Consider the following 22,156-nt stretch of genomic DNA (forward strand, 5'->3'; position numbering starts at 1 on the left):
GGGAGAGTGGTTTCAGCTTAAGCTACTGCAGAAGGGAAAACTGAGAGGAGCTGGTGGCTCTGGATTCTTTTTTTAAATTAAACTAGATCCCTCCAACGTAGGATGATGCCTTAAATCTAGTCTCTTTGGTTCATTACAAAATTGAGATCTCTAAAGTTAGGCACCTCCAAAGTGTCTATTTTTCTGTTCAATATAAATTAATGTCTTCCACTAACACATCCTATGACCCTGAATAAATCACTTACCCTGTCTAGGGGCACCTGTTTTGTCATCTTTTACTTTCCAGATAAGCGATTCTGTGTGTATCATATGAAAATACTTGGTAATGTACACAATATTACACATGCCTGAGAAAATACTTGGTAATGTACACAATATTACACATGCCTGTGTGTATCATATGAAAATACTTGGTAATGTACACAATATTACACATGACTGTATTTGAGAAGAGCTCAAATTGTATTTTACTTTTCGACTTTTTTTCCTATCACCTATGTTTTTCAAAAGTTTAAACATTATGTTTATGTTTAATAGATCCAGAAATGTAATAACTAGAGGAAAGAGCCCTCCCCTCCCATTTGCCTATAAAGATTCTCTTCCAGCTTTTTTCTCAGGCCTTTACCTAAGCACTGAGAGGTGCACCCCCAAATACCAGACAGATATATAGAAACATTATGTCATCAAAATTTTCCTAACAAGTAAGGTAGCGATGGACAGTCTGCCAGCATCCCGTCCCCCAGGGACCTGCAGCCTGGGTCTTCTCAAGGCCTGACCACAGTTAAGAGCCAAGACCGGCAGTTCGAGGTCCCCTGGGCCTTGGCCTTCGGTGGGCGATTTTCTTTAAAATTCAGACGCACTCTATTTCATTTTAACCCAGGCAATGAAGCAGGCAGGTGGGTAACACCAGCCAATAACCTTAAAAGACGTGAAAGTGTCAAAGGAGATACGGTTTATCTTCCACAATAGCGACCGTATCAGTATCACGATTTACAGTAAAAACAAGGTGGGGCGAAGAGTAAGGATGTCGCCAACGCGCTAATTAAGTCTGCGGCTTGGACCCAGATTTGACCGAGCTCTGTGGAGTGCGAACAATATCCGCAGGGTTCCCCGTTCAGACCGGGACTCGCCTCTTTGCCTTCGCCGGCGCCCTCGTACCAGCGAGCAGCGCTCTTCGCTCGCCCGCCCCCCTCCGCTGCCTTTACCCGAGTGGAAGGGCCGTTCGGGTGTAGCCATCGCGGCTGGGAGGACGGCGAGCGTCCGGAGTGCCTAGGTTCCTGGCAGCCGGGCACCCGGGGCCGAGCCTGGCCGACTTAAGTGCGCACCCAGCGCGTTAGCAGCCGCCGTCCGCCGCCGAGCGGCCGGGGCGCGCCGTCTCCAGTCGGCGGGGCTGTGCGCGCGCGCGCGCGTGGGGTGTGTGTGTGCGCGCGTCCGTGGCGTGTGTACTCACAAAGGTGTGTTCGCTAAATCCACTGCCCCGGTGTACCCTCTGCCTCGAGCAGAGCACCCAGCTTGGAGCTGGGTCTCGGCGGCGCGGCCGCGGGGGCGACGCGAGCCGGTTCAAGTTTCCCTGCTCCGCGCTAGCGGCCTGGCCAGCTTCCTCGCCCGCCGAGCTGAGAGTGCGCTAGGGCCGGGAGGCCACGGCCAGCTCAGGACGCGCGTCGCAGAGCTGCGGGGCAGGTTCCGAGCGCTCTGCGCGTTTTGGAACACTTTGTCCGGCTCGGCTCCCAGACCGGCCGCCGGGATACAGCGGACACGGGAATCCGGGACGGGTGCACTGCAGCCATGCGGGGCAGCTGAGTGGCCGCTCTCCTTCCCTAGCCGGGTCTGCAAAAGTGAACTGGAAAACAGCCGAGCGCAGCCTCCTCCCTCTTCCCCAGCGCCGCAGTCCCGGCTGGCGTGGGGGTGGGGGGAGTTCCCCTGGGCTGACTGTAGGGGAAGCGGGCAGCGGGGCTGCCTCGGCCGCACCTCCTCCGCCTTCCTCTCCACCCCCGTCCCTCAGGTTCCACGCCGCATTTCTTTGTTTTGAAAGCGCCTCCTCCGCCCAGAGGCTTTTCCCCGGGCGGCCAGGCTCTGACGGGGGTGGGGGGGTGGGGCATTGGCTCGCGGGCCCCGCCCCTCATTTAGCCCGGACCCTTCCCCGGGCTCTTCTCCCCAAGTCCCCCCCGCCGCCAACTCCCCTTCCCTCCGCTTTTAGACCCACCAGGCGCGTCTTCACTTGCCGGACATCAAAGGGCGGCAGGGAATTGGAGGGGGAAGTTGAGTTGGCAGGGGGCACAGAGACCCACCCACCTTAGGCCAGGCTCGGCTGCCCGTCCCCTCCCGCGGGAACCCCGCCTGAGCCCCGCCCCCCGCGTCACAGCAGCCTGACATTCTCACAACCCACCGGGCACCCAACCTCGCCGCCCCCGCTACCCCCGTGTCCGCGGAGTGCTCTATTTATGTTTCAGCTCAGCGATTTGCATAGGCCCCGCCCCTGGCCCTAGGTCCCCCTATCCGTTCCCCGCCTCAACCCCGACGTCACGGAGCAGGCCCCGCCTCTCGTGCCCGTACAAGGAGCGGCGGGCCCTAGATGGCAGCGTGGCGTCGCCGCGGCGTGTGCGTGTCGCGCTTCCTTGTGCCGTTTATAGGGTCCCAGCACTTCCGCTGTCGGGTTAGAAGCGGCGCGGTCATGGCGGAGCGCGGACAGCAGCCTCCTCCCGCGAAACGGCTCTGCTGCCGGCCGGGCGGCGGCGGTGGCGGCGGGGGCAGCAGTGGCGGTGGAGGAGCGGGTGGCGGCTACAGCTCTGCCTGTCGGCCCGGCCAGCGGGCGGGCAGTGCGGCTGCGGCGGCGTGCGGGGGCGGCGCGGCGCTGGGGCTGCTGCCGCCGGGTAAGACCCAGAGCCCCGAGTCGCTCCTGGACATCGCGGCGCGCAAGGTGGCGGAGAAGTGGCCGTTCCAGCGCGTGGAAGAGCGCTTCGAGCGCATCCCGGAGCCGGTGCAGCGCCGCATCGTTTACTGGTCCTTTCCCCGCAGCGAGCGGGAGATCTGCATGTACTCGTCCTTCAACACCGGCGGCGGCGCCGCGGGCGGCCCCGGCGACGACAGCGGCGGTCCCGGCAGCGCGGGCGGCGGCGCGGGCGGCGCAGGCGGCGGCGGCTCCTCGTCCTCGCCGGCCGCCACCTCGGCCGCCGCCGCCGCTGCCGCCGCCGCCGCCGCCGCCGCTGGGGCCGGGGCCCCGTCGGTGGGGGCCGCCGGGGCGGCGGACGGCGGCGACGAGACACGGCTGCCCTTCCGCCGGGGCATCGCGCTGCTGGAGAGCGGCTGCGTCGACAACGTCCTGCAAGTCGGTGAGTCACGGGGCAGCCGCGGAGCCGTCTGTCCGTCCGTCAGTCCCTCGGGGGGCGCCCGCCCCCTCTCCTCTGGCAGCCCCTCAATTGGGCGCGCGTCCGCACCCCCTCCCGATGCCCTCACCGGCCCGAACCGTCCTCTCGAGCGGAGCGCCCATTTCCTTCTCGCCGCTCCCCGCCCCCGTTTCCCCGGACGGGCCAGCGCGAGTGGGAAATGAATCAGCAGGACTCGCCCCGCGGCGGGGTTGGCGGGGTGGGTGTCGGGTGCCCCCGGCCCGCTCCGTTCCCCGCCCTTCTCCCGGGGAGCACGTCCCGGAGGGCTGCTCGCCCTTTTTTGGGGGGTGGTTGTGGACAAAGGCGGAGGCGGACGGCCGGGCTCCGGCGAAGGGTGTGTGTGGCGGGGCCGTGCGGGGCGGGGGAGGGGGCGCGGGCCGCACAGACAATGCCGGCCGGGGCCGAGCCGGCGGCCGGGCCGCCCTCTGCGCTCACCCTGCTCTCTCTCCTTGTCTGCCGTTCGCTCCTTTTTCTTTCTCCTCTCTCCCCCTCCCCGCCCCCTCTATTGGAGGGGTGGGGACTACATTTTAATGCCTCTCGGCTGCCGCTCCTTTCGGGGCTCCGACGGGCTGGCGGCCGTGGCGCTCCGGGGTCGTTGCGGCGTCTGGTTTGGCCCGGGCGAGCTCTGCCGGCGGCCCGGGGATTTAAATGTGTCTTTTCCCCCCGCGCCTCCCCTGCCTAGTTGGTGCGTAGGAGGGAGGGGGGCGGCGGGCTGGACTCCCTCTCCTCAGAGATCTCTCCCCCCGAGGGCGTCCCCGAGTCCATGGGCGCGAGCCGGGGAAGGAACGGCTTGCGCTTCCCTTTCCTGTCGGGCCCGGCGGTGCCCGGGGGCCTCTGCCGCCGGAGTTTGGTTGGCGCTGGGTGGCCGGTGGCCGTGCGCGGGGCGAGCCGCGGTGAGCAGTTACGGGCTTTGCGCCCGCAGCCGGCGGCGGCAGGAGCGCGAGGCAGAGGGGCTCCGCGGCCGCGCAGGGTCCCTCCAGGCGCGGCCGCCTGGCAGCCGGGCGCGACCCCGCACTTTGTTCTCGTTTTCAGGTTTATTTGTGCCCCTTTCAGTTCTCTGTCATCCTCCGAAAAGGGAGACCCAAACAAAAGAGTCTCTTTATTTCTTTTCAGAGCTTGTAAAGTAGAAGATATTTGACAAAGGCGAGCAGGACTTGTGATTTAAAGCTGCACAGCCCTCCTTTTCTCTGACAGACCATGAGAGTTTTCTCAAATACCGAGTTTAAAAGCTTTCCCTGTCTTCACTCCCTACCCTCAATGTTTTTTTCTGGCCAGATATCTTTTTCAGCCGTAAGATGGGGATGTTTGGGATGGAGTGAAAAGAACAATGCTATAATGAAACTCCCTCCCCCCCATATTTTTCTCCTGATTGCAAACGGCATATTTTGCCCCCCCCCCCCCCGCATTGCTGTCTACTTTAAATAGTATTGTGGTGGTGAACATGGTACCTAATGAATGGGGAGAGGGTTGGAAGCATCGCTGTCTCTGATTTTTAATCTTTCTTTCCATAGTCCGTTCTTTTATCCTTCTCTTTGGGAGTCGGGTGGGGGTCTGGATAGGGGCCGCAAAAGAGAATTAGATTTATTTTAATTCTCTTTAGTTAATTTGAATTCTAATGCAGTCTGCAAACGTGATTTTCTGCATGGTCATTTATTTCCAAAGGCAGCCCCCAGTGTTGTCTTTTCTAGGTTCGGTATCTTCTCCTTATGTCTAGAGGAGGTTTAACTTTTGAGGCTATCCATCCTTAAAAAAAAAAAAAATCTAATTAGCATTCTTTAAAGTTATACCTCCTTTTTTTTTTTTTTTTTACACCCCCCCCCCTCGTTTCCTGCTGGGTTGAAACGGATTGAAGCACATCCACGGTTTCTCAGTATAACCAAACTAGAGTTTGGGAATTTTTATGGCTTGGCTGGCAATGTTGAGTGTTGTTTTTTTTTTTTCCCCCTTCTGTGCTTGACTCTGCTTGCAAGCAATGAGGAATGACAGGAGAGCACATAGGGAGGGTTTCTTGGCTGATTGCATTTAAGCCAGGAATTCACTGTGAAAATAAAGCCAAGGGGCGATAAATAAAAGATGCAATCTTCTCTAGGAGACAGACACACAGCGTGGGCTTTGCCTGCTTTCATCAGTGAAGAGGCCTGGGTGAGTTGTAAAAGAAAATAGTAACTTTTTGAATAGTCCCCAAAGGGGAAGGAGGCCACTGAATGGAGTTGGCAGTAGTTGATATGAAATCGTATGATGCTGTTTGCATAGCTTGAAGAGTTGACCACCCTTTCGGAAACACTTACATACGTGCTAAACAAGTGCTGTACAAATTGTGGAAAATATTCTTTTTTCCCCTCTGAGTTGTGCCAGTTTCCTTAACTTCCAAGTTGTATTACTTGTTGTGCCAGTCAGCTTATGAGATGGAAGGCTGTTAAATGCCTGGCAGCTGGCTCTGTGAGATAGAAAACTCAGGACCAGGATTTCTTTTCCTTGATGAAGAACAGAGAGAATGGCTAGATTAACCATCTAACTTAGCTTTAAGTGGTGGTTTGAATTGGTATACTAACACAAGAGGCTTATTTTGTAATTTTTCGATTTGAGGTAGAAGTCATTTTTGCTTCAGAACGTGACATGGAAAATAACACCATATACCATGATAGAACCATAAGCAATATTCTGGTATTTCAAAATTACAAGTTTTTGTTTGTACAGGAAGTATTCACTGACTTTTGTAGAGATGACTAAATTATAGATGCAGCAGGGAAAATCTAGTTGTTTGACACTGTTGAAGATTTTTTAAGTATTGAGGGTCAATGAATTGGGACTTCCCAGAAACTAAACATGTTTATTAGTTATTTTTAAACTCCTATTTTAAGAAGAAATTTAAAGGGAAAAAAATTAAGTCTTTGATGTAGTAGTTGTAAATGGTATTTAATTGGTGCAGAACTGTCCATCAGTTAATTATTGGAAGTTTTGGAGAAAGTGTAGTTCGCTAATTTTTTATTGATTGATATTATATCAAGAGAGAGTCATTGCTGAAGGTGCTTGTATGTAAATATTATCGACATCACTGAAGTAATTTAGAAGGCATGTAAAAAAAATTCCCCAAAGTTTTGCCTGGGAAAGAGAGCTTTCTTATTATGACCTGGAACTCAAATTTTAAGGACAAATAACTTGAATTAAAAGACAGACAAATTTAATTGGATAAAAAAACCTAAAAATTTTGGAAGACTGAAAACGTGATAAATGAAGTTAAGCAGCTAACTGGGGCAAATATTTGCAGCATGTTGGAGGCTAACGAGAACTTTGAAAAATTAGTTTAAAAAATAAAAGGGAGGGATGAATAATTTAGTTAAAACACGGGCAACACATTTCACAAAGAAATGTAAATGATCAATTTGTCTTCACTCTTGTTGTTAGTAAAGGTGACAGGCCACGTTCTTCTGCCACATCGGTGAAGACAAAAAAGATGGGTAGATAGTACGCAGAATTGGCTGAGGAGGTGGGAGAAGATGCTGCCTCCCTGGTTCCTTGGCTCTCTTTTTATGTCATTTCTAGGAATTTATTTTCTACGTTCATTGATATTCATGCACAAAGATGTTCTGTACGTTGAGCAATGCTCATTGCAGTATCTGTAATACTGAAAAGCTGGAGTCTGTGGAAATTTCCATCTGAAGGGAACTGGTTAAGAAGTACTCTATGGAATTCTATGCAACCGTGAAAAACAGAGAGAGAGATAAATATATATACTGATAAGAAAAGGTGACCAGAATATTTTATTTAAAAACAAGTCAGCTCTTCATACAGTAGGCTGTAATTTCTGTTTAAAACAAAAAAGATAGACTTATAGATGCATAAAAATTTCTAGAAGGCTACACAAGCAACCAATGAATAGTGGTTATCTTTGGAAAAGGGCAGTCAAGTGGATGGGTGTACTTTTGTGGGGGGGGTTACTTTTCATTTTTTGATTGTCTTATGGTTGGATTTTTCTAAGATCAGAAGCGCTCATTTTTGTAATTAAAAAGTCTTAGAAAAATTATCTTGTGTTTTTCAATTTTTTGTTTGTTTTGCGGTGTGTGTGTGTCCTCTTTCGGAAAATTGGTATACATTCGATTTTGTATTGAAACAAACAAGTTTGCTTAATTTGTGACTAATCAGTTTAAAATAAGTATTTAAATTTTTTTTTTTCAACGTTTATTTATTTTTGGGACAGAGAGAGACAGAGCATGAATGGGGGAGGGGCAGAGAGAGAGGGAGACACAGAATCGGAAACAGGCTCCAGGCTCTGAGCCATCAGCCCAGAGCCCGACGCGGGGCTCGAACTCACGGACCGCGAGATCGTGACCTGGCTGAAGTCGGACGCTTAACCGACTGCGCCACCCAGGCGCCCCTAAAATAAGTATTTAAACAAAACTGGGATCTTGCCTTTAGTATGGGCAGGAAGAAGATAAATTTTAAAAGGAGTTGCTTTTTTTTGTTTGTTCTGTTTTGTTTTGTTTTGCTGGTTACTTTTGGGAGAAAAGAATATTGCCCGGAATTTGTTAACACTTTGGTAAACATTTTTTTATGGACTTTGTAGATTCATAACTTAAAATTTCTTGTTTTAGGGAGTGGCAAGGCAGTAAAAGGGAATTTGTTTTAGAATTAGGTTGCATAAAATTTTTAGTCACTGTATTTAAGGCTAATTTGTGGGCATTTCTTGGAGTGTTTTGGTTTTCTTTATAGACCAGAGATTGTTATATGAAAGTATGATTCTGGGTACACTTTCAGAATAGGATGTTTTGTTTACTGTTGATAGTATATTTCATTGAAAGCATTTTCAAGAGGGAAGTGATAATATAGAACATTTAAAAATTAGATCCTATGTTTTCTTCCTTTTGATTAATGAAAAAGTACACAAAAGAAAGTTTGAAACTAGTTGCATATGTCTTCTTTTATTCTGTGCCAGTTAAAATGTTTGATTTGCTTACAATTGATTTTTGAAAGTATCTGAGTACTTAGTATGTGCTCAGCATTGTTCTGAGGAAGGTTAAGATTTCAATTTTTTCAATTATATGTGGGGAAATCTTGGAATTTCCATCTCTGGTGGCTAGTATTGGTCCAGTGAGGAAATCTAAAGTGTTCAGGAAACAACAATACTTGTAGCCGAAAGATTTCAGTAAGATGGAAGGTGAATTGCAGATCTGAATTAAGCAAACATTTTTACTATTGCTTCAGGCTTTAATTTCTTGCCATACAGTTAGTTGTATTCTGAGTACACCCTTGGGGTGAGGAGGAAAAGGCCATCCCCATTATTTTATTTCAACTGTGCATTGAATTTCATCCTTTCTGTAAAGACTTTGATGCCTTTCCTTTTAGAAACATCAGGATGACTGTGGAACATGTCCTTTAATAGAAGAATTATTGCAATTAATTGACCAATTCAAGTCATTATTGTCTTAAGTATGTTCTGGCCGATTTTTAAGATGTTTATCCTGGGCCTCTTTTCTTTTCACAATGGGTAATCAATTGCCATCAATTCTAACTCTAAATGTTTCATTTGGAAAGAAGCAGGCCAGCACATCTTTTCTGGTCACACTCATATTAAGGGTTTAGTTAATGTTTGATTTCACTGGGCAGTATGTTCAGTGAAAAGGATGGCAATGGAAGAATACCAATGTTGTCTTTTAAGAAAGCTGCCCCTTTTAAAAGTTACACAATTGGGTCTGTAGTAATTCCACATGCTTATTACATGCTCTGTTTTTGTGTTAGAAAACCGTTTTGCTTTAATACTTCAAAATGAATTTGGTACCTTTAAGAAGCTTTGTTACATACACATAAAATTAAACAAAACTCCTGTGGTGTTAGCAGTTTTTATAGGGGTGGTCATTAAACTTGAACTGTTGTTGACCTTCAACTGTTATATTTAAGGGGACAAATATCCTAGAAAAGAAAGATCATAGTTAACTATAAACATCTTAGAAACAAAGCAGATTATAGGCAACTATTTTTTAGGTGACAATAAACTATGTGGGACTCACAAAACCATTTTTAGTTATCTTTCAAATTATTGTATAATCTCAAGACCAGTGCTTTCTCACAACAAAAAAAACCTAATTTAATTTTCTTGTTTTATTAATTTTTTGACATGTGTAAATGTTTGGGGATTACAGTAAATTAGAAAACATAAACAGTTTCCTTTAAGTGGATAGGAAGACTCTCCATCTCCTTTTGAAAAATCAGTCTCAAATGGTAATTTGGAGAAGAATACTACATAGTCTTGTCTCATGAAAGGAGACTCTAGTTTCTTAGTCCTAGCCAGTCTCACAAATAAAGTATGTTAGTTAGATTTGTTTAAAAAACATATCTTTGCAGGGGCACCTGGGTGGCTCAGTTGGTTGGGCATCTGACTTAAGCTCAGGTCATGATCTGGCATTTGTAAGTTTGGTGAGTTTGGTAAGTTCAAGCCCGGCATTGGGGCTCCCCGCTGATAGCTCAAAGCCTGAAGTCTGCTTCGGATTCTGTGTCTCCTTCTTTCTCTGCCCCTTCCCCACCTGTGCTCTGTGTCTCTCTCTGTCTCTCTCAAAAATAAATAAATAAGCTTAGGAAAAAAACCCCCATCTTTGCAGTTTTTGCTTTCAGTGCCATGTGTTCTGCTAAGAATATGCTTTAAACATGGTTTTTAGTTCTTTAAAAATAGGATGCTTCCTTTTATTTTTCTCATCTAGAAAAGGTAGTTAAAGTAAGCTTTAGAGAGAAAGCAGTGCAAAATCTGGTTTTCATTTGAAATTTAAAGATTGACTTTCAGCAAATAGTAAGTGGACTTTGGTAAGGGTATGCTAAGTGATTTATATTTGTGGGATTCCTCAGTGATAATTAGATTCGAGTCAGTTAATATGTATTGTATATATTTACATGTATTTACTTACGTATTTGTAACTAATTTGATGTTCACAAGTGCACATAAAAGGAGATGAACTCAGTGTCATTTGGGTATCATTACCCGAAGCATATTTCAGTGACCCTGTGTGTAGATACATTGTGCTGTTTCTTCTTAAAATATGCTAACAGATGAGAAGCATTTTGTTTTTACAAAATGCGTTTGTATGATAGTTATTATCTACTTGTAGAGCTGAGGCGCAGACATGTTGAGTAGTTTGTCCAGAGAGGGGTAATAAATTGCAAAGTTAAATGTTGAATTTCTGTTTTTCCTCCCTTCAGTCCGCCTGTTAATTTGCTGGAGATGATTGGTGAATTCCGCAAACCCCCAGAACTCTGCAAATTCTTTTTATTTTTTTTAAAGATTTTTTTTTTTTTTTCTTTTTAAGTTATCTTCACACCCACTGTGGGGCTTGAATCCACAACCCTGGCATCAAGAGTTGCATGCTCCACTGACTAAGCCAGCCAGGCTCCAGGCTCCAGGACAAGTCTTTTTTTTTTTTTTTTTTGAGTTTATTTATTTGAGGCACCTGGGTGGCTCAGTCGATTGATCGGCTGACTTCAGCTCAGGTCATGATCTCACAGTTCATGGGTTTGATCCCCATGCTTTGGATCCTTTGTCCCTCTCTCTCTCTGCCCTCCCTCGCTTGAACTACTCTCTCTTTCAAAAGTAAGTATTTTTGAGAGAGAGGGAGAGAGAGAGAGCATGGGTGAGCGTGAGCGAGGGAGGGGCAGAGAGAGAGTTGGAGAAGGAGAGAGAGAATCCCAGCCAGGCTATCAGTGCAGAGGCAGATGCAGGGCTTGAATTTACAAACCCTGAAATCATGACCTGCGCCAAAATCCAGAGTCAGACGCTTAACCAACTGAGCCACCCCACATGCCCCATGCCAGGCATATTCTTGAATGTAAAATGATTGGACTGTTGGAGAGATTATTTGGCTAACATTTTACTGAATGTTCTAAAAGTATTTCTAGATAGCATTTCAGTTTCTGGTGGAAATCTAATGGCTTCAGTTAAGCAATGATTGTAGCTTGCTGAATACATGCTAGTGTGAAAATATTTGTAGACATTTGGAAATTGTAGAGGTTGTAGGATGAGACCAAAGTTCTGAAGAAGTTAGACTGTTAACTATGAAACTACATTACAGTTGTGTGAATATACATGAATGCACTCCTATACCTGTACACCTATGTAGTAAAGAATTTACTAAATGTTTAAAATGCTTGTGCAGAACAAGAGAAGTTAATACCCAGTAAGAAATTTGGCTGCTCTGAATTTAGTACATTTATGAAAACTTAACCAGTGTCTACATTTGACTTATTTTTGTAGGCTTTTCCAGTGTTTTTGTCAGAATTCCTTACCCTCATGCCAGTAAATAGTATATAAACAGTCCCTAGATGTATGGGATCTTTCATGTAATTGATGTGGTCTCAGAACCTCTCTAATTCCTAAAGACCTCTTGTTTGGGTGGCTTTTCTTTATCGAAGGAAGCATGATTTACGGTGAGCTTTTTAATATTACTGCAACAACATTTACTAATAATCGTAGTTAACACTTTCATACCCTTAACCTTGTGCCAGATACTGCTCCAAGCACTTTATATTTCTTAACAGTCCTATGAGGTAGGTACTTTTATCATTCTCATTTTACAGATGAGGAAACTGAAGTATTGGAAAAAAATGAAAGTGACTTTGCCCATTTACACAGACTGGTACATTACTGAGCCAGACACAGCCTCTCTGGGTGGTACTCTTACCCTCTAAGTAATACTGCCCACGAGGGGCGCCTGGGTGGCTCAGTTAGTTGGGCCAGTTAGTTGGTCTGACTTAGGCTCAGGTCACGATCTCATGGTTGGTGGGTTCGAGCCCTGTCTCCAGCTCTGTGCTGACAGCTCAGAGACTGGAGCCTGCTTCGGATTCTGTGTCTCCCTCCCTTTCTGCCCCTCCCCACTCACATTCTGTCTCTCTCTCAAAAATAAGTAAACATTAAAAAAAAATTAAAAAAATTTTAATGCCCATGATGCATCATCATTAACTATTCTAGAGGGCTCATCTTTAGATTTATTATAGTCTTTTCTACTTTATGGAGTGATTTTCATGGTGGCCAGAATTTTATATTATCACAACTGTGATTTTTTTTTTTAAGGTTTATTTTATTTTGAGACAGAGAAAGTGAGCGCGAGTGGGGGAGGGGCAGATTGAGGGTGGGAGAGAGAGAATCTGGAACAGGCATTGTACCATTAGTGCAGAGCCCGATGTGGAGTTTGAATGCATGAATCATGAAATTATGACAGCCAAAAATCAAGAGCTGGATGCTCAACCGACTGAGTCACCCAGGCTCCCGTAACTCTATGATTTTTGAAAAAAAATATTTATTTTTGAGAGAGGGAGCACCATTGGTGGAGGGGCAAAGAGAGAGAGAGAGGAGGACAGAGGATTCGAAGTGGGCTTTGTGCTGTGCTGACAGCAGTGAGCCCGATGCGGGTCTCTGACTCATGAATGAATGGAACCATGAGAGCGGGACCTGAGCCGAAGTCGGACGCCTCACCATCTGAGCCACCCAGGTGCCCACAGCTATGAATTTTAACATGTATTTTAGAATTTGACTTGAAAAACTGCATTTCACAAATTTCTCTTATGAATGAATTTCAGCTTTGGAAGATGGTTGTGTGGGGTGATTTTGATCATCTTCCATTGGGCATTTTTTAACTTTTTTAAAAGTTTATTTATTTTGAGAGAGGGAGAGAGAGCATGCGTGCAACATGAGTGGGGGACCCTGGGGGGTGGGGTGGGGGGAGAGAGAGAGAGAGGGAGAGAGAACCCCAAGCAGGCTCTGTGGCCAATGTGGGGATCAGTCCCACAAACTGTGAGATCATGACCTGAGCTGAAATCAAGAGTTGGTGGTTGAACCGACTGAGCCACCCAGGCACCCCCATTTTTAACTTTTGAAAGAGGAATTAACTTGTAGGTTAGATTTAAATGTGGTATATATGAAGCAAAGGTAATTTTTCAAGGTAAAATTTAGAAATTCTGTATTTATCTCATTTTAAGGCCCCTTTTAAATGTTTTGATTAAAAATCATTATTTCTTGTGGCTGGTAAAAAGATTTCATATTCTTTGAGAGGCAGAGTTCATTGGAAAGATGTTAATTTGAAGGATGCAGTAGGACCTGTCAGTACATTTAAACTGGTACTAACTGAATAAACTGATCAGATAAATTGGAAGCTCATTTAGCGAATTAATGTGCTTAAATTCAGGTGACTCACTGCCTGGTCCTGCCTTATTTACCAGTCTCCTTGTTTACTTAATGCATTTTTTATTGTTAATTGGTGTCAGATCTCTAATGATGGAAGATATTATACTGAAAATAAGCATAAGAAGGTAGCATGTAGAGTGAGTCCACAGAAGCAAGATTTAAATTCTCTTAATTAGATCGGTACAATTTAGAATGCTATATGTGCCACATTGTACCTGTTAAATATTTGCTAACAGTGACCAGCATTTTTATAAATGAAATATTGATGTTTTATAATTTCAGTGTAATGGGCAGAGCCTGGAGCCTCTTGTGTTGTGTTAATCTTTCTTGGTGATGGCCTGCCGAAGTTATACTCAACCTTTGCTCTTGCTACAGCTTGATATTAACCAATTTCCACAGACAAGATGGTCATGGTTTTCATAAATATTTGTCATAATATAAGCCCCTAAAATTCAAATACCAGAAATTTGTAATCTTATTGGTGTATGTGAAGGAGCATCTTTTTTTATACATTTGCATTATTTCTTTAGGACTTTGTTTTCTTAGCACTTCTTGACACTTCTGATTTTGTACTCTTCACACTGTCTTTTAGGCCGCCCCTTCCCTGCCAGTCACCTATGTGTTTTTTTTCTTGTACTTTCTCTAGACCATGGCAAACCTGAGGACTGAAATAAATGACCAGTGGCTGGTTTGTGATGATGGTAGAATCAAGTGAGAGAAACCTGAGAGTAGGAGGTGGCGGAGCCTCTGAACCTTCTTCAGCGCTTCACTGTCTTCCTCCCTTTCTCCCCTTCCCACACTTCCTTCTTGTCTTTCCTCCTTTCTTGAGTGTGGGAGATGGAGTGGTGGGAGTGAGGAGTAGGAGGGAGTGGTAGGAAAAAAGGCAAGAAATCTGGGAGAGGTAGAAAATACCAGCTGAGAGCTTATTCTGTTCCCTTCCTTCTCTGCTTTTAGTTGTCTCCTCCCCTTAAACCTCCCTTGATTTAGGGAAATAAAGCTGAGGTCACAAGGACCTATGTGTTCCAGCTGCTGCTTGGCTGCTATTTTTAGCCTGGCCCTGCATCAGGCTGGCACCGGGCCATGATGGCACAGGGCCAGCACGTTGTGGGACTGCTGGCAAATGTCAAAAACCTAACTTTTCAGTTATCAAACTGAAATTTCAGATATATTCTCCACGATGATACTCTACTTATCTCTACTTTTTTGAAATGGGACATATATGTTTATTTTTAGAAAAGATTGAGTTTTGACAGTGGTCATCATACTACTATAACTATTTTAGACAGGATGAAGATTTAAGAATTGCACTATCGGGTCATTGTTATATCCTGCTCAGTAATTTTGGTTTTGTGGTGGCACCAAGAAGTGTGAAATTTGCCCGACCTATTTAATATGTTTTGGGCATCTTTTTAAAAAAAAATTTTTTTTAAACATTTATTTATTTTTGAGACAGAGACGGAGCATGAACGGGGAAGAGTCAGAGAGAGAGAGGGAGACACAATCTGAAACAGGCTCCAGGCTCTGAGCTGTCAGCACAGAGCCCGACGCGGGGCTCGAACTCATGGACTGCAAGATCATGACCTGAGCTGAAGTCGGCCGCTTAACCGACTGAGCCACCCAGGTGCCCCTGGGGCATCTTTTTTTTTTTTTAATTTTTTTTTTTTTAACATTTATTTATTTTTGAGACAGAGAGAGACAGAGCATGAACAGGGGAGGATCAGAGAGAGAGGGAGACACAGAATCTGAAACAGGCTCCAGGCTCTGAGCGGTCAGCACAGAGCCCGACGTGGGGCTCGAACTCACGGACCGTGAGATCATGACCTGAGAAGTCGGACACTTAACCGACTGAGCCACCCAGGCGTGGGACATCTTTTAAAATTGCCATTGCTGTTGAAGTTGTAGAGTCCAAATTGGTTTATATAATTATAGGTGTCATCAGGCATTTTTAAAAAACATATGTACTGTTTTTTTCTATAGCTGTCAGTGTTCTCTTTGCTAATTCGGTTGTGTGTGTTTAGGTTTGGTTAATACTGTAGAAATATGTTTCACAAATAGAAAACTTACTATTTATTTTCAGGGGGAGCAGCTAGGTTTCTGGAATATCGGTGTCTTTGTATAGATTTAGCCAGTATCATGTGGATTTTCTTTGCAAACTGAGTTTTAAATTTTGGATGCACATGTGGATTTCAGTACTTACCTGATTATTGCACTCAAAATGAAAAGTAAGTTGTATTTGTTCTTGAATGCGTTTTGGAAAAAAGTAAAAAAAATGTTGGAGTGTGAATCTTTATCTTTGGAAGGGACTTTGGTAAGAACTGTTTATATTCTTTCCACAGTGGTATGTAGAAGAGCTTGAGGTTATGCTAGGTATGATTTTCCATTTACCATGGTCTACAGTGAATATGAGTAGAACCAGAGATGATGGTTATTATTCAAAGAGTAGTAGTGCTGTAATATACTTAGGTCTTTTGAATGGCAGGATAACATTTAGTTCATTGATCTGATGTCCTTTTGAAAGTAGCACAGAATTTTTGGCCAAAATAACTACAAATAGAGTCTGATTGATTTTTTTTTTTTTTCTTCACTTTATCTTTAAGGCACTTATTGGATGAATTCTGCTGAATTCATTTTTGTGAAATAAGGAAGTTTAGGAGAGGGATTTAGTGAAAGGTGAATTTGTGATCTAATAGCTGAGAGAAGGCAGATGTTTTAGAGTTTATTTACATTTTTACATCTTCAAGTTCTTTGTGGATAAGAGCAAATTGGGCAGCTTGCTGTTGCTGATATAAGAATAATTTACTTTTTTACTTGGTGAAAACAAAAATTTCATTAGGAAATATAATCAGAATGTCTTGGGGATAGATTATCAAGTACATTGAATTCTTTAAAAAAATTTTTTTTTTAATGTTTGTTTATTTTTGAGAGAGAGAGAGAGAGAGAGAGAGAGGGCACGAGCGGGGGAGGAGCAGAGAGAGAGAGAGGGAGACACAGAATCTGAAGTGGGCTCCAGGCTCTGAGCTGTCAGCACAGAGCCTGACGTGGGGCTCAAACTCAAAACTGTGAGGTCATGACCTGAGCCGAAGCTATAGACCAACTGAGCCACCCAGGCATCCCACAAGTACATTGAGTTCTAATGCAGTGTAGTAGTTGTACCATTTGGTTTCTTTCTGCAGTTAGTGGTTATAGTAGGTATTTCAAAGGTGTCTTAGAAAAAGACTATTGATCCATAAACATTATGTATGTCTCTGTAGGGGTATGTGCGTGTGCATGTGTGTGTGTGTGTGTGTGTGTGTAGATAATAGCTAATCTAGATCGATTATATATCTATCTATATACAGTAATATGATGCGTAGAACATTGTAATTTACTGGATGATAGTATGTAAGTGACTAAGTTATGGATCCTTAATGTAATTTATATTTTATTGAGGTGAGTCATGTAAATGATGTCCGCACCAGGTCAGCTAACAAGCTTGATTAAAACCAAAGCCCAGAAGGTAGTTTGACTAGTGCTGTTTAGACTCCTTAGGAGCAAAGTGCTCAAATGACGTTCCTTATTGGAACTTTGCTGGGGCAGTTTCTTTGCAGTTTTCATGAATCTCTATTAGCAGCTTACTAAAAAAGCATTTTGTCTAGGCTGTTTCATAAATAGGAAATTCCAAAGTACTGAATAGTATTGCATTTTTGCTTCCAATAAGGATGATTGCAGTGGGAAAAAGTTTAAAAAACTCTTATTTTAACGGTTTATGGCAAAATACTTCTATTTTAAAATGGGTAGATTTAAAAAAAAATTTGTTTTAATACTAATTTGTTTCATTTATGATTTTTCAAGTTTTTTTTCCTAGTTTATAAGTTTAGATGTGTTAGAAAAAAATTGGTGATACAAGAGCCAGTGATTATGAGTTTATTAAAAATTCAGTGTATAAAGCCTGAATTTGTCTTAGTAGCTCATAGTTTAGCTTGTTTTTTGGTTTTTGGTAAATCCTGAGACTTCTGAGTTCTTGTGCTCCTCTGTGAAATTTGTTTTTTGACATATAAAGGTATGGTTTGTATTTTTTTAAACGGTGTGTGTGTGTGTGTGTGTGTGTGTGTGTATGTGTTTGTGTGTTGGGGTCTTAGGAAGGAATGGTGGTAGTGGTGAGCCAAGTTGTGGTGGCTTAAAGTCAGAAAAGCACAACAATTTCAAGTAGCCATGTTCAAATATACAGTATTTATTTCAAGAATTTATATTTCTTTGGGTTGTACATTTATGTTGTCATATAAAAACTTATTTTTTACTTACTTTCCCTCTCCCCTAGTTCTTCCTGTTAAAAATACTAACAATTCAGAAGGTAATCTATGAAAGTTCAGTGTATATTGGTAGTCTGTATTATGATAGTTCTATGGATGTATTTTGTATTGCATCTATCTTTAAAAGGCTAGTTTAAAGAAATTTACTTCCTTGAGTTGCTGTTTCCCTCTTTGATCCTTAACAATTGTGGATCAACTAGTTTTCTCTTTTTAGTTTTGCCTTTTTAATCATTTAGAATAGAGCTTTGATTCTCTTTCAAGAAGACTTATTTAACAAATCTAGAAAATTCTATTGTGTCTTGACTCTTAAGAAGCCTTACTTAAGCTATCTAGAACTGTCTTGCTGTTTTTTAAAAAGATATAGTAAATGGGGAACATTTAAATAATCTGGTTTTCTTCCACTGAGAGTAGGTTGACCTTCTGAAAATCTACACGAGGTTGTTGTGGGGCCTGACACTGGCCTGATTCATGACCTTTTCCAAGCTTGAGAACACAACTGTGGAACTCATCCTTAATGTAAATATTGGAGGAAATGAGAGATGATTTATGAGAAATCAGAAAATCTAATCCTTTGTAGGATTGCAGATTTCTGTGTCTTTGATAGAGGGAGCAACAGTTGGCTATCGAATGACTGAAAATATGAAGTGCCAACAAACAAATGTAAAAATATTCTGCCGTGCACAGTTACAGAGTCATTTTGAGTTGCCCATTGTTTATTTTTAGTCTTTTTCTTCGGGACGAGAATCCCAGAGTATTTAAATACAAAGTCCCTTTTTGGTGTGAAAGATGTATCTGCTAGATGGAAAAAAAAAGGTACTAGGAAATTTAAATTCAGGAGAGCCAACTAGTAATAGTGCTCATGCAGTGTACTTAGTAGACATTGAAATGTTGCTTGAATGAAATAAGCTTAGATTTTATGCCAGTCTTTGTGATTGCCTCTATGAAATTCTCTTAGGTGAAAAAAAAAAAAAAAACCATCAAACTCCATTACCCAACGTGACCCCAGTGCACCTCTTTTTGCCTATGAGTCCTGTCCCCATGCTTTAATAAAATCACCTTTTTGCACCAAAACAAAACAAAACGAACAAACAAAAAAAACCCCTCCAAGTCCTAATTTCTGTTTGCTTTTCTGAATCTGAATTGCTGTAACTTAATCTCTTAAGAGGCATTTTGAATAGGAATATGACCACAAGATAGATAGTTTAATTTTTAGGACTTGGCTTATTATTATCAGCTTATTTCTACAGAGAGAAATAACCTCACAGATGTAAGGTTTCTTTCTTCAATTTTCTTATTTGAGGGGACTTTTTCTTTAAGCTTGTTAACTTGTTAATAACATTGGCTAAAAAGCTGTTCTAAAAGCAGTTTATTTGATGATTCCAGTCCTAAACAGAAAATAATTTGAGCATTCCTGTATAGAACAGTACTTTTGAGTTACCCAAGAAAATAACTTTCAATTACAAATGCCTTTGAGGGATTAAGAGATTGCTTTTTCCTTTTATTTGCTATTTCATTTTTTAAAGAAACTGGCAAAAATAAATTTAATTAGTTTTTTTTTTTTTTACTTTTTTTCCAGATAACTTGCAAAGCACATGTGACTTCAGAACATCCCACAAAATCTGACGTATTGTGAAAATACATTGGCTAATTGATAGGAATGGTTTATTAATAAACTGGTCTACAAAATGCTGATGACTTTCTCTTGAGGTAGAATTTGCTTCCGACTCAGTTTTGCCTAAAATGGGATAACCAAGCAGTTTTTTGAATAATAATTTGCTAATGAACATGTACGCCAAATGCTTGGCTCATGAGAGGGGGATGGGTTGTCCAGATATTGGGTGACCATGTGTTTCCATTTGTCCAGTCCACTGAATCTTAGTTTATGCCTCATTTCCTGGCATAATTATCAACAGTCCCCTCTTTCACTCTTGTAAGTGTTCCAGTTCAAATTATAAAATGTACACTTACTGTAGTTGTATAAATACCTCGTTTTTCACAAAGGATGGAGCAATTAAGAAATCATTTTAAAATTATACTCTATGTGACTGCACATGCACATTCCAGTGTGTGTAGAGGGAGAGGGAGAAAGGAAGGGAGGGAAGTTGTTTGAGGAGTTGTTTGGGACCGAAGGAAACCTTTTTGCTATCCCTGGTCTTCTTAATCAATGACTCCACTCAGTCTCTTTCAGATAGGAAATATTTGATTTCTCTCTGGGTTTTTAGTCATCTCAAAAGGAAACAATTAAGAGATTTTCGAACTCTTGGTTTGATGTGTCTCGCCTTCACTGCCCCCCACTGTTTTTTTCAATTTAGAGATATCCTAAATTTAATTTTCCTGTCCTTATTTGATGTCATAGTATTTTAGCATGTTTATATTAATGATACAGTTCTATTTGCACATTTTCTTACCTTAGATTGATGTTCACAGGTACTCTCATTTTAGGTACAGGCAGTTGACCACTTCTGTGACTGTGTCATTGCTCATCACATGACCATGAGCTTAGAGGGGATGCCTAACCCATCAGGAGACAAGAGTCCTCTGCTGGCTCTTGTCTTAACTACCTGTGTACCCTTAGGCAGATCACTTACTGGCTCTGGGCTTCCTTGACTCCTTATAAAATGTGAATAATTATACCTCTGTCACCTCTATCGTGAGGCTGTTTAGAGACCCACATGGAAATGAATACATGAAAGTACTTGAATTCTGAATAGTTACACAGGAGGAAAATACATTGTTATGCAGTGTTCCCGTTTTACCTAATTTTCTCCATTATTTACCTAATTTTCTCCATTATTATTTTCTTCGGTTTTCTCTATTTCCCGAAAACCCTGCAATAATCATGTATTGATTTTGTAATCAGATAGGGGAAACATTGTTTCAAAAATTGCTTCATTAACCATTAAAACATGAAGCTTTACTATCTGCAGATTAATCTCTTTTAATATTTTATTATGATTGCAAATGTTGCTTGATCTAGTGCACCTAAACAGAATATATGTTGGTCAACAAAGTATGCCTTGGCCTTGATGTCATACGCCTCTTTTGTTTTTGACCCGATTGATTGATGAATTCTGTCTTTACATGGAACTGTAGAATAATTTTTCTGGAAATGGGAAGAGGAATGTCTAATATCAATTCAGTGATATTCATGAGTAGAATGGACAGTTTATGGGTTAGCCTAGTGACTTGGGGTTTAGTTTCAATGCTTCCCTGAATATTTACCATAGGCAGGTGGAGAATGGAAGAAGATACAAAGCATTCCATTTCAGATATGCTTCTGAATTTCTCAGGTCATATGACTATGTACTGAGATCTACCTTTCCTTCTTTTGGCAACTGGAATCAATAAAAAGAGTTGATTACCGTTTTTCTCCTGATTTAAACATTTACAAATCAAGTGTTGAGAAAAATAGTTTCAAGTGAAAATTTAAGAGCTTACTATGAACTGACATTTTGGGTGTTTTTTTCCCCCTCCTCAATTCTATTTTTAAGTATCTCATAAGTCTTGCCCTTGAAAGCTCTGCTGATGTGACCTATTTACCCCACTGTCTTTCTAGCTGTTCAGTGAACGTAATGGCCTTTCTGCACTTCTAATATGTTCCACAGAGATTTTTTATTTCAAAGAATATTCTTGCTTTCTTTGTGTATATGCACATGTGTAAGAGTGGACTTCATGTGTTTCTAAGAGTATTAGGATCAGCTTATAAACTTTGGACAGGCAAGCATCAGCTCTTACAATCTGTATTGCAGCCAGAATGATGTTGCCCATTTGCTCCGTGTGTGGCCTCCCTTTGTGCAGAGGACTTAAGGTCGTTTGAGGGTGTGCAGGGCTTAGCATAATCTGGCCTGTACTCTCATCTGCCTCTTGCACATTTTCTCCCTTGCCCTTCTATTGCCTCCAAGCTGCCCTGCTAGCTGCCTTTGCCCATGTTCTTTTTTCTGCTTGGAATGCTCTTTTTGCCTGATTCGTGCCTTAATTGTCATCTTGGCTTAGAGAAATCTGGCAAAGGTTTCTCTCCTTTGTAACCATAATCACAATTTCCCGTGTGATTTTTTTTTTTATTGTCTCCCCCATTAGATTGTACGTGTGTGTCTGTATGTATATGTACGTACTTTTGTATCCATAGTTCTTAGTACAACCCTTTGCATGTACTCCACTCTCAGAAGTTTGTTGAATAAATGGATGCAGGAAGTAATGTTTTACTTTGAAAATATTTTCCTAACTCTCCAGGAAGAGGCACTGCTTTAACTCAGTGGTTCCATCTACCTTCCATCCCACACCTATGCCACAAAGAATGTGTTAGTTTTAAAAACAGTCCAGTTGTA

The 22,156-nt window shown here is 42.8% G+C and overlaps 1 protein-coding gene across 1 annotated transcript in view; it reads left to right on the forward strand.

Moving 5' to 3' along the window:
* The first annotated feature begins 2,666 nt into the window (after nucleotides 1-2,666).
* The window catches only part of ZSWIM6 (zinc finger SWIM-type containing 6), a 198,999-nt gene continuing 179,509 nt past the window's right edge, over nucleotides 2,667-22,156 (forward strand). Inside the window, exon 1 of the mRNA XM_030321626.1 lies at nucleotides 2,667-3,329. Within this exon, the coding sequence (XP_030177486.1) occupies nucleotides 2,672-3,329 (658 nt within the window). The 5' untranslated portion in view covers nucleotides 2,667-2,671. The remainder of the gene's footprint in view (nucleotides 3,330-22,156) is intronic.

Source organism: Lynx canadensis, chromosome A1 (assembly GCF_007474595.2).
Source record: "Lynx canadensis isolate LIC74 chromosome A1, mLynCan4.pri.v2, whole genome shotgun sequence".
NCBI lineage: Eukaryota > Metazoa > Chordata > Mammalia > Carnivora > Felidae > Lynx > Lynx canadensis.